The following is a 13,638-nucleotide window of genomic DNA, read 5'->3' on the forward strand; positions in this document are numbered from 1 at the left end:
CTTCGCTGTGTGATATGTATACAGTAAACAAAAAAGAGGAGAAGGTAAGGGTGTAGCATCCAGCCAACTACACCATCATTAGAGAGAAAAGGAGAACAAGATGAAATAGGACATTGGTGAACAAGGATATTGGATATTCGCAGTGAACCACCAAGGTATTAACTGATTGAAGGAAACTGTGCAAAAATTTTCATCTGCATGGCAAGGTGAACTGAATATGAGCCCTAAATCTTAACAACTGTGTCATCTTGCTCAGTATTATCAGAGTATTATCAGATAGGAAAACCCAACGGCATTTGTCATCTTGGACCTGTATAATCACTATTAGGTGAGCAGCAAATAGTAACATTTATGACATTAATCATGAACAGTAACAACGAATAACTAAGTCCCAGTAAGGAGCTCTTGCAACAAGAATATTTCTCTCTCTCTCTCTCTCTCTCTCTCTCTCTCTCTCTCTCTCTCTCTCTCTCACACACACACACACACACACACACACACACACACACACACACACACACAGAGAGAGAGAGAGAGAGAGAGAGAGAGAGAGAGAGAGAGAGAGAGAGTGTGTGTGTGTGTGTGTGTGTGTGTGTGTGTGTCTGTGGGTGGGTGGGTGGGTGGGTGGGTGGAGTGGATCTAGCATGGTGGTGGAATTATGGATAAGTGGCAAAGAACACCTGCGTTTACATTCTTCAAACTTCTGGTTTATCTTTCCCTTCACAGTGATTATACGATATACATAGATTCATTTTCTTGCCTAACAGAATACTGGGACTAACAAATCACAGAGCTGTATGGCCACATTGTGCATAGGTTCATTGTACTCATGAATTGCAGTCTAGTCTGAGCGAGCCTGAAGAGTGAGTTTTATGAAGGCTTGAAGACTCTGCAAGCATTCTACAGCTCTGGATTTGTCACTGCTACTCTCATTTTTTTTTTCCTCAAGTTAAAACCACATCCCCCATCATGCCTACTACTGCAAGCATTCTACTGCTCTAGATTTGTCATCGCTACCGTCATTTTTCCTCAAGATATACTCACATGCCTCATCATGCCAACTACTTTACCCCAGCCTGTTGCTTGAGCTCTCTTTATTCATGGATACAGTCCATATCTATGGTCTTTAATATCTCCCAGTACCTTCAACTGTCTGACCTCAAGCTGACTTTTAACACTTGTCTTTCATATTCAGATTTAATTCTTATAGAGAAGAGTTGGCATTGCTACTATTCGATATAAATACTCCACAATGACAGTGTTAAACCACACCAATAAGGAAACATGCACATCTGAACTTCTGCCAGTAAAAGAGGAATGTTGAAATCTAACATTAATCAATAAAATTGGTATCTTAAAACATTAAAATAATGGAAGTGTTCCCAAGCAGAAACAAATGCAGAAAATTACTGATCAGTCAGTACTATCTTGAGGTTTATGCTTGTCAACTAACTTCTTCCCAGTCAACATAGTACTCACAAATGAAGTATGACAATCCTATATGTATACAAACAATAGCAACTACACAACTCAGGAACCTTTATAACGTTTCACTCAGTCTGATACATACAAATGGAACGCAAAGAACATTATATTTAAGATGTATACAAGGTCTCACACAGGGAATATATGACCAATATGAAACACTTCCAACGAAATATGTATGGTGCCTTATCTGAATAGGCATCTCCCAATAACTTAGGAAGATAAGCCAATGGCAATTCAAATAAGCTTTCTCTTTTATTTTATCAATGCACTGTGTTTTTTTCCACAATAAAAGAATCAGCATGCAGACATCTGAAAACTTAAAATTACTTCCTTTATACTGGCATCATATAGCAGCTGAACAGGTTATTTTCATTCAGAAATGAACTGCTCCAGATTAAGTACTACAATCACCTACTAACATACTGTCGCTACAACGATGGATCCAAATACAACAGGACATGCTAAATAGTGCCTACACACTAAAACATAGAGTTTTCCAACTTTTTCCCATTAAAAAAGTAGAAATGTATCAGAAGTTAACAAAAAGTTCTAACTACAGAGCAAAAACATTTCATCATACCTCAATTTATGATCATGTGATAGCTACCAGTATTATTCAGATATAAAAACATGATGGAATGTTTTAATCAACTTGAGCCCTGCTACTCAGGGAAAAGACAGTTCAGTAAGGCACATTTCATATGATTATGATTATTATTATTATTATTACTATTATTATTTAATTTGAGCCACAAAACTCATTTCCAGTGTAGCAACATTGAGATCTTTCTGATGTTCATAATTGTTGCTACATTAATGCACATTACATATCTATATTAAAAACCTGTTCTCTCCAGTCTCAGAAGGCAAATAATATTAAATTTGTCACATAATACAGACTGGGATGTGCCTGGTACATCCACAGTGACATAATGCATGTTGAAAACAGACATGGCCAAATAGCTAGAGAGATAATTAAACACAAACTAGACAGAATAAAAAATGATAAATGCAGTGTAACTGCTCAAATAGTCTAATATAAAACAATGTTAACAACTTAAAATAGGTGCAAATGAACCAAGTTCAAGTATCATATTTTACAGAATGTCAGAACAAAACACCTCGTAGAGTTGTGATTAATGACAGCTGTTACAAAGGCCTGCTATTGTTTATAGACTATAAATGTTATCAGAGTATCCAGGTTTGAGTGCAGACAGATGCTACTGGTCTTGAAGTTCACTGAAACAAAGAAAAACTCCAGTTGACATTGTTTCAGACGAATACTCTAGGATTCATATGAGAAACTGAAACTGTCTGAATATCACATTATTGGATACCTACAGACAATATTCACAGATGAAGTACTTAAAAGCTTCCTCTCATGCTTGGGGACAAGTACAGCAAATTATTTTTATGCATTTTGATACTTCATTCGTATTTAAATAAACTATTTATAAAAGAAACATATGCTTAACTGAAGTTTCCAATACCACTAACAGAACTTCCATACCTTTAGTAAAAATGGTGAGAAGAGTGTGTTTTGTTTTGTAAGATGTAAGCAATTTCAGAAAAAAGTATTGTTCAGTGATATTGGCATATACTTTGGTGAGTTCTATTACACACACACCTTCAGTTTCTCTTAATTAACAAATAAAGTGTGCAATTTGTGTTCCAAAATACTGGAATACTTGTTAATGGATGATCTCTTGCTAATTCAGTAAAACTGATTGAAGAGCCTTGAGCCATTTATGAAGTGGTACTTTTTCTGATGTGAGATTAATAAACTGAAGAGCAAAAGGAGACAGGGTGGACTCAGAGGGGTGGGGGGCATTAGGTGTGTTCTTTGTACTGGTAGTCTATTACAGACTGTTCAATTGGGGCCTGCCAAACACTGTTACATGGTACACTGTCATTAAATGTAACTCCAAAGATACAAATATGGGCAGTCATTAATTCAGATGAAGGCTTTGATTAGTATATCTGCAATCTACCACACTATTAAAACATTATAGTGGAAACTACTTCTACTGAGAGCCACATGTTAGTTTTGATGACTGAGTTTTCTTACAGAGTCCTGTTAATATCCATAATGCTTATGAATTATCTATCAAATCATAGCCTTCCAACACTTAACTGAGTTGGTATCCTCCAGTGATATTAAATGCTTAAGCTACAGGACCTTACAATCCACTTCTTGCAAACATTTTTGTATTTGCGATGACAACACATTATCCACAGAACAGTACTAGTTCTCCAGCTACTATCTTCATTCAAAGAAACTAAAGAAATTTCAGCATAGCATGGAAGACAAGTAAGAATGGTGCTGTATTTGTTTACTCTGTTAAATGACCTTAAATATGTTCATATGTAAAAGGTAGAACTTTTGCCTTAGAGTAAAAGCCCATCAACAGTTGACAATAGTAACAGACTTCAATGATTAAACTTATAACAGTCCTTGTGCCCTCCAAAATAATTGTTTATATGGTTGGTGAAAGATGAGGTCTGCAAAGGGTACATTAATACAGTTAGGGAACTACTTTCTCATCAAAGTTGAAGACTTTGTCAACAAAAAGGAACTCTTCCATGGCGTAGTAGTAGTAGTAGTAGTAGTAGTAGGAGGAGGAGGAGGAGGAGGAGGAGGATGCAATCCACTCCATGAAATAGAAAATTATGTTAAACAGAACAGAACATACTACAAGGTGTGTTATAATGTTTTACAAACTCTGTCACCTGTTTAAGAAATGGATATTTATTGTAAAATTACTAATATTTGATTGGGAAACAGAAACAGTAGTTGTTTAAACAGAAAAGAGTTCAGAAATAGATCACATGCTAGTGCTTATTCTTTGATTCACAGATACCAGTAGGATCATCTTAATAAACCCCTCATCCTTCCTATGGGACTGCCTGCTTTTCAGTTCTGTTTCTGTCTACTTAGTAGTACCCATCAAATACATACCACATTCCATCCCGCATTTTGCAATGACCACATTTTCCTCAATTGAATACTTAAGACCTTTCAATATTTTTAAGTCAAGTATTAATAAATAACTTATTCCTATGCCACAAGCGTATCAGATCTTCATTTTCTTAACTCCATTCATCATTCATTTGTGTGTCCAGTTAGCATTTCCAAAAAATAGCAGCTGTGATACCTTTGTCATTTCCTTTGTAAACATCTTGTATTGTGCATGGGTTGTCCAGGAGGGGGCATACAAGTAGGAGCTTGGATCTTCTTCAGCCCCACAGTTGCAAAAGGTGTCAGCACTCGCTGGAAGGATTCCTCATTTCTTCAGGTTGGTCAGGGAATGGTAACTCTTGGGCAGTTGAGGGATCTCCATACAGGGTATTGTAGGTTTGTGCCAGGAGCTAGTTCTTCTTTTGGAGAGATGTCTACAGGCAGTGAGCAGTGAGCTCTTCCATGCTGCAAGACGAAATGTCACTGGTGCTCCCTTCATTGGCAAAGTCCTAGCAAGAAAACTCTTGCGAGATTTAAGGTGGGATCTTGCTGCCTGACGACCATACAGAGGATGTTGACGATCATTCTCCTGCTTTGTTCTCTCATTGTCTGCAGCAATGGCCCTCCGGATGTTGGGTGGGGTTATTCCAACAATCAGATACAATTTCTAAAATGAAGTTGGCTTCAAGCATCCCGAGATGATCCTTGCTGTATCGTTGACCGCAATATTGACTTGCTTAGCATGAGCTGAAGTGATCCACACAGGAGCAGCATACTCAGCGGCTGATACACAAAGCGCAAGTGCATAAGTCCTTAGGAGGTGTGGACTGGCTTCCCTGCTGCTGCCAATCAGCTTCTTAAGTATCCCATGCGAGCAATAGCTTTCTGTTTCACGTTTAGACATTTCTGCCTGTACGTTAGAGCCCTGTCCAGTGTGACACCTAGGTAGACTGGTGTCAGGTAATATTTCAGTTGCTCTCCTCTCCTCACCATCTGATGTCCAGCTTTTGCTGCACTTCGCTGTTTCATAAATGGAAGGTGATCACTTGAGTTTTACCGGGATTGGGCTTCAGGTGGTTGGCATCATAGTACTTGGAGTGTTCATCCTTTGCTCGAGGCAGTTTTCCCTCTACTTCTTTAAAGGTTTGCCCCTGAACAGTTACTGCTGTGCCATCAGCATAGATGAAGAGGCTAGTACTTGCTGGTATTGGCTGATCATTTGTGCAGATATTGCACAGTGCTGGAGCAAGCACACTGCCTTGGGGGAGACCATTCTTCTGTGTTTGCCTCTTACCCTTTAATAAAACTTGGAATCTACTGTTCTGAAGGAATGTGCTAATAAGGGGTGTTAGTTGGTAGTCCTTAGTAAGATAATACACTTTATTTAACAGTTTCCTATGATTCACAGTGTCGTATGCAGCTGTTAGATCAACAAAAGCGACTCCAGTAATCTCACCACACTCAAAACCATCCTCGATGTGCTGGGTTAGATTCAAGATCTGACTGCAGCATGATTCGCCAACACAAAAGCCTGATTGTTGTGGGATAAACTTCACTTTGAGGGTGGCACTGATTCGGTTAAGTACCAGCCATTCTAATATCTTGAAGGCGTGGCATAAAAGGGAGATAGGTTGAAAATTTTTTGGATCGTTTGGTTCCTTCCCAAGCTTAAGTATTGCAATGACTCGAGACTTCCACCACATTTTGGGGATGTGTAGCTTGGCAAAACATGTGTTCATTAGGCTTAGTAGACACTCTATCGTTTTACAGCTGAAGTTCTTTATCTGTTCAATTGTAAGGTCATCAACACCTGCAGCCTTATGCATCTTCAAACTGGAGATGGCAGCTTCAAGTTCAGCCATGGAGAAGGGAGCCCTAAGAAAATAATAATCTGTTTCTGGATCATTCAGAAGAGAGTCTTTGGGCATCCTTCCCTTTATTTTGCCAATCCGCACGAGCTGGGTTGCCACTGTATCACGAATCACACTCGTAAAATTGTCTTGTGATATTACAGAGTCGCCTCTCAGGTTTTTAAGCAGTTTCCAGGCTTGTCTACTGTTCAGCTTCATGTCGAAGTTTTCTACCAGGTTACTCTACTTGGCCTTGCGAGTTGCTGAAATGGCTTGCAGCAATATTTCACCAGCTTGGATCGTTTCTTCTGCAAATGGATCCTCTTTATAGAGAGTTTGGTATCTTTCTAACAAAAGTTTGTCATCACTGGACATGCCTGGAACATACTGAGTTCTGCATCCTCTCGGAAGTTTTCCTCGAAACTTGTTGGACACATTTGATGAAGGTTTCATACAATTCAGGTTGTGGTGGAATATTTATCACTTTTGAGTCAAGCTCTTCACTGAACGTCTGCCAGTCAGCCTTCTTGAAGTTAAACCTCCTCTTGAATGGTACCACTTCAGTCCTACAGTCAGACCTACAGTCTTCATACACTGTACAGATACCTTTGAAGAAACCTCTTTTCCACCTGTCACCGTTAAAAGAAGGTGGGAGCTTTGGATCACGGATCAGATGTGGGTCATGAGCCTCAGCCAGATATTAATATAAAGAATAGAATGGAACAACTGTGTGGGACATATGGTTAGCATAATAATTGTAAAAGAGTGAACAAAGCAGAACAAACTCAAGAAATCTAACAAGAGCCTGGAAACTACTTCTATTCTTAATATATTAAACAGTAAAACTAGATGCTTACTTGAGTCCAAGGAGTTTAGATCCACGTACCCTCAGTGCAGCAGCACTTTCTTTACACTTGTATGCCAGTACCTGCTTCACTTTGCTGCGTTCGATGGTGGGAAAATGTGTACCAACATATGCTGTAAATGATATGTATGAATGTAACAAATATATACAAATTATACTACCTACATGTCTTACAAATTATATAACTAAATTTAATTGTGCTAATTTGCATCAACAAACTTCACTGGCCAGCACCCTTTCATCTTTTAGTTTCTGTTTTGATTACCACAGTTCTCACACCCTCTTTTGATGTGTTACTGGCCACATTAGTACTAACCAAACATTATATCCCTTAGTCTAAACCTTTTGATAAATTATAGAAGGGTTTTTATTCAAAGCACACGATTCACCATTTCCCTTACAAAAAAATGTTTTTCCGCATAATGGTCATATCACAAATCCTAGGCCAAATGTTCAGTCTCCCTTTGTCCCTGGGATTATTTTTTGTTTATTGATATGATGTTCACATTTGTCAGTCCATTGTATATGAATAAAAAATAAAGCTGGTGTGTACACTGCCATATAAGTTGTTGTGTGAGCCAGTTCCCAGGATATATCTCCCATCAGATAATGCCTTGTAAAGCACTCTGGAGAGCACTTCAATATCTGAGTGTAGGTCAGCCTTACCTTTTTTATTACAAGAAAAGTCTGAAGTGGCAGTTGACAATATTTTACCGAATACTGTAATCTCTAACAAATGAAAAAGCAAAGGGCTAATAAGAACATGCAGCATGAAAGTACATTTAACTGTCTTCCAAATAGCAATCTGTTCTTAGAGGCAACATAACAAAGTAGGGAACCTGTCAGCAAAAACAAAGTGTGGAGTGCATTGCGAGGCTGGAACATGTGACTGGACCTTCCGAAGAAGGGCACTAAGTGCCCAAAACCAGCCAAGAAATTAAATTTCTTATATGCAACTGGTTGCCTATTATTTCATTATAGAAGGACTCCTGTTGTTAAAGATGGATAAAATACTAAAAAACAAGGGAAACTAAATCTAAGAAAAATGAAAAGGGAAAAGAAATGGTAAACAAAAGTAACTAAAACAGAGAATAATTCACCTAGAAACCAACAAGCTAACCATTTACGTCACTAACATTTTTATCATTTCAATTTTCTCTTCTTCCTTTTCAGTAAAAAACAGTATAAAAAGTTTTGAAAATTCTAAAAACTAGCCTGCATTTCTGTGCACTGCTGCTACCAGAGTCCCAAATATAATTCCCACAACTCTCAATGAAACTATTGTCATAAAGAATTAAACTATGAGGCACATTACCAACAATCTTTGAGAGATGAGACTAAGCACAAATATAGCAGAATAACAGAACTTACAAAGGTAAGTCACTAAGTATCTAAAAACAGCTTTTATACACATCAAAAAAGTTTTGCATCACCCCAGCTCCTAGAATTCCTGAAGATAGACATTGACTGTGGATACTGTATCACAGACACAGTCCCTTTGACTGTTTAGAGATGTCACTAAGCCCACCCAAAGATGTAAACAACCATGCATGGAGCAGCGCCTATTAGACGGAGAGTGTCAAACAGCCAATCAGTTCCAGTCATTCCACCAGGAAAGAGGTACACAGCTTGTGTTGTCTGTAGTTCAACCATGCCTAGACGGTCAATACTGTGGTTTGATCACGTATGCATTGTTACTCTGTGTCAGGAAGGGCTCTCAACAAGGGAAGTGTCCAGGTGTCACGGAGTGAACCAAAGCAATGTTATTTGTACATGGAGGAGATACAGAGAGACAGGAACTGTCTATGACAAGCCTCACTCAGGCTGCCCAAGGGCTACTACTGCAGTAAATAACTGCTACCTATGGATTATGGCTTGGAGGAACCTTGACAGCAATGCCACCATGTTGAATAATGCATTTCGTGCAACCACAGAATGTCGTGTTACGACTCAAACTGTGCACAATAGGCTGTACGATGCACAGCTTCACTCCCAACGTCCACAGCGAGGTCCATCTTTGCAACCACAACACCATGTAGCACAGTACAGATCGGCCCAACAACATGCTGAATGGACTGATCAGGATTGGCATCACATTCTCTTCAGCAATGAATGTTGCATATGCCTTCAACCAGACAATAGTTGGAGACGTGTTTGGAGGCAACCCGGTTAGACTGAATGCCTTAGACACACTGTCCAGCGAGTGCAGCAAGGTGGAGGTTCCCTGGTGTTTTGGGGTGGCATTATGTGTGGCCGACGTGCACCGCTAGTCATCATGGAAGGTGCCATAACGGCCATCCTCCAACCAATAGTGCAACAATATCGGCAGCATATTGGCAAGGCATTCGTCTTCATGGATGGCAATTCACGCCCCCATCATGCATATCTTGTGAATTACTTCCCTCAGGATACCAACATCGCTCGACTAGAGTGGCCAACATGTTCTCCAGACATGAACCCTTTCAAACACATTGGGATAGATTGAAAAGGGCTGTTTATGGACGACATGACCCACCAAACACTCTGAGGGATCTACACCGAATCACCATTGATTGGGACAATCTGGAACAACCGTGCCTTGATGAACTTGCAGATAGTATGCCACGATGAATACAGGCATGCATCAATGCAAGAGGACGGGCTACTGGGTATTAGAGGTACCAGTGTGTACAGCAATCTGAACCACCACCTCTGAAGTGTTGTGAACAGCACTGTAAAGCATGTCCGGAGTTATGGTGAGGCATTGGAGTCGGATGTTGTCTTTCAGCATCCCTAGAGATGCTGGTCGATCACGATACACTTGCTTCTTCAGGTAACGCCAAAGCCAATAATCGCACGGACTGAGGTCTGGGGACCTGGGAGGCCAAGCATGACGAAAGTGGTGGCTGAGCACACGATCATCACCAAACGACGCGTGCAAGAGATCTTTTATGCGTCTAGCAATATGGGGTGGACCGCCATCATGCATAAACATCATACGTTCCAGCAGGTGTTTATCAGCCAGGCTGGGGATGATGCGATTCTGTAACATATCGGTGTACCTCTCACCCATCATGGTAGCAGTTACAAAACCAGAATCACGCATTTCCTCGAAGAAAAAACGCCCGATAACGGTGGATGTGGTAAATCCAACCCATACCGTGACTTTCCCGTCGTGCAATGGAGTTTCCACGACAGATCTAGGATTTTCGGTAGCCCAAATTCAGGATTTTCGGTAGCCCAAATTCTGCAGTTGTGGGTGTTGACAGACCCTCGGAGCATGAAATGAGCTTCGTCGGTCCACAACACGTTACTCAATCAATCGTCATCTTCCGCCATCTTTTGAAACGCCCACACCACAAATGCCCTCCGCTTAACTAAATCGCCAGGTAACAGTTCATGATGCCAATGGATTTTGTACGGGTAGCATCGGAGGGTACGCCTAAGTGCCAACCAAACAATAGTGTATGGAATGCCGGTGTGATTTGCGACTGCACGAGTGCTGACTTCCCCGTGCATAGATGAACCCGCTACAGTCTCCATTTCTTCCTGAATTGTCTCAGCAGCATTAAGCATTGTGCTCGGTCGGCCACTATGGGGCCTATCGTATAAACAACTCATGCCTTCGAACTTCGAAATCATTCTCGCCACATCTGCATTTGTCAATGGACCTTTACCCGTTCGAATCCCCTTCCTGTGGCAATAGGATTGTAACGCTGAACTAGCACATTCCCCATTCTGATAATACAGCTTCACTAAAAGCTCCTTTTCAGATAATGTCAACATGCTGCGACTGCTGGCGCATCTGATTCTCTCTATAATTACAGCTCCTTTTATACGTGATTGTCATGCACAGTCACTGACGTTTTGCTGTCCAGCGCCATCTGTCGGACATTTTGTGAGCTTTGTTTTTTTTTTTTTTTTTTTTTTTAAACCCCATGTCATTCCAAACACGTGTGTCAATTTTTACCTCTCTATTCTACATTATTTCATGGTTTATTAAGTTTTCAAATTTATACTGACTGTTTGATCACCCAGAATTCATCCAGATCTTTGAGGCACTTTGTCCATCACTGCACAAGTTTTCTAATGACCTAAGGAACAAAAAATAGTATTCAATTGAGCAACAAGTCATGTATGCACCACTTCCTTTGCCTCTCAACTGGATGCAAACTGTTGACCTCTTTAACATGAATTTGAGTGAAACAAACTAATGATATGCCAATGAAGATGTTGCTATTTTGTCATCTGGTATTTGATTTCTAGTTGGAAGTAATACTGGATGACATACTGTCATGAGAGATTCTCCAAGTGTCCAAAATTTTAAAATATTTATTATAACAGTCTCAGTTGTAATAACCATATTTTAATGTTAGTGATGATTAATTCCTGAAAAATTTCATGTACATTAGTTTATCAGTCCCATGGGCTCTGATATATACTCAACCAGTTGCTCTTGTGCTCTCCCCTTAGTTAGTTTGGTACCAATATCACACAAATCTTATGAAAGTTACATCTATTATGCATTATTTCCCATGAAGAACCATGACCAATGCCCACATAGTTTGTGACTTCATTGACAGTCACTTATCAGTCAATCAGCCTTGTTCAATGATGGCATTAGCAACGAACGTGGATGGACCCTGCTGTTTCATTGTTCTTCAAGCCTGTTCCACTGTTTGTGCACTGTTAAATGCTCTGGCAATCCATTTGCCCACGGTAAAATGCTGCCCTCATATAGTGCTGAAAGTGTTCTATGGATTTTTGTTAGTGTTACTCAAACCAAAAAAAGAGCAGATTACAACAAACTGTTTTTCACTGGCACAAGTGGAGAGAGCCATAGTCATGTTTACTTCACAACTAATTGTGAACTGATATACTGTTTAAATCTGAATTAAACAGAGGGAATGGCACCATCTAGCAGTGAGAATGGTGCCATCTAGCAGTTAACTACAACAAAAGTGCAGTGAATGACTGACTCACTGTTACAGGTCTGAAAATATTTAATAAACCTTATAAACAAAATAATTCTGACAGCCACAAGGAAGTGCCAAAAAAGAACCAGTATGAGCAAACGAGAAAATTTCTCGACCTCACACAGAGCTAGTGTTGATAACAAAGAAATTTTGTTTTCATTATATCAGTACATGTTGCACAATGATGTAAGTGAAATGTCTTCTTGATTTACGGAATGGTTTTGATGATATGCCAAGGCTGGAGAGAAAGCCAATATGTGCTCAATATACCTGCCACAGGCAGTTGGGGAGGGGGGGGGGGGGGGGGGGGGGAGAAGGTGGGGTGTGAAGGAAGTCCTGCCTGCAGCTACGAGGTTGGAGGGTGCAATCATCTGCAAGTTGTGGAACATGTTGGCACCAATGATGCCTGTTACTTTAGTTCTAAGGCCATCCTCAGTTCCTGCAGACAGCTACCGAAACTGATGAAGACTGCTGACTTTGCTTGAAGGGTACAAGCAGAGCCTACAATTTGACAGAATTGATTGGGATCCTTCAGTTTGGAGCTGAAAGAAGGGTCTCAACAAGATGCTCCATCAATTCTGTGGTCATCTTGGCTGCCCATTTTCGGATCTGCAGTATGGTGTGCAATATAGAAAGGAAGCAGCTGTTCAGGGGGCACAGTGAGTGCTGAGTGCATTTTTTAGGGCAAGTGATAGGGGTCCTTTGATGAACATTCACCATTCAATATACAACAAACAAAATAAGACCACAAACAAAATGAAGATATTTCGAATATCAAGATTTTAACAAAAAATTGACAAAGCATTCATAACAAATTCCCTGAATCCACTGCCCTCCAGGAAAGCCCTCATACCCGTACACGGAACTGAGAGCTGGATGAACTACAAAGAAGGCACCTCCAAAATATTTATCACTGCATGGAACATATTTCGAAAAGACTAATTAAACATCATAGGTTGGGGATGGTTCATTGCAATTGACAAAAACAATGTGTGTATGCAGGTCAAAATGGAGTCCGACTGCAAAGTTATCAGGACTGAGTAACCGGTCTACATAAACGAAAATTAACCATCATATATTTTTACCAGACACCTGATTCCAAGATAACAACTGTAGAATTATTCAAAGAAAGTTTCTGTAGTGTGGAAGTATTCTGATCATGCAATTTTAGTTGTTGGCATACAATAACTTGCACCATTATAAATTAGCAGCCAGCCTGTTGTGGCAGTGAAGTACAGTAATGGGAAAGCTGAAGTTTTAAATTTCACACTTAAAAAATCATTCATGCATGAAAATCATACACCACACAAACTTTCATACAGAGGACACATAAATTAGTACTGGTACTGAAAAGCAACTTAAAGTGTTGAAAACAGGTATTTTGAAGGTCCAAATCAAATCCCCACACTATTTACAGAAAATACTCTTTGGCATTAGCCCTTCACTTAACATGCATTTATCGCTAAACTGTTACCTAGTGCACCCGCAATACTGCAGACCAATATCCTTCATTCACAACCC

At 39.9% G+C, this 13,638-nt stretch overlaps 1 protein-coding gene across 6 annotated transcripts in view; it reads right to left on the bottom strand.

The window, feature by feature from the left end:
• The window catches only part of LOC124606181 (protein abrupt-like), a 260,199-nt gene that overhangs the window by 51,066 nt on the left and 195,495 nt on the right, over nt 1–13,638 (bottom strand). For 2 of the 6 annotated variants that reach the window (XM_047138165.1, XM_047138158.1), the window contains exons 9-10: nt 7,155–7,275; nt 2,191–2,727 (exon numbers count right to left, since the gene is read on the bottom strand). The exons of 1 other annotated variant lie outside the window; for it this stretch is intronic. In XM_047138165.1, coding sequence (XP_046994121.1) covers nt 2,709–2,727; nt 7,155–7,275 — 140 coding nt within the window. In that variant the 3' untranslated portion in view covers nt 2,191–2,708. Of the gene's footprint in view, nt 1–2,190; nt 2,728–7,154; nt 7,276–13,638 lie in introns of those variants that run through there. 3 more of the 6 variants (XM_047138151.1, XM_047138173.1, XR_006978697.1) reach the window with 3 other exon arrangements.

Source organism: Schistocerca americana, chromosome 1 (genome assembly GCF_021461395.2).
Source record: "Schistocerca americana isolate TAMUIC-IGC-003095 chromosome 1, iqSchAmer2.1, whole genome shotgun sequence".
In the NCBI taxonomy this organism is placed as follows: domain Eukaryota; kingdom Metazoa; phylum Arthropoda; class Insecta; order Orthoptera; family Acrididae; genus Schistocerca; species Schistocerca americana.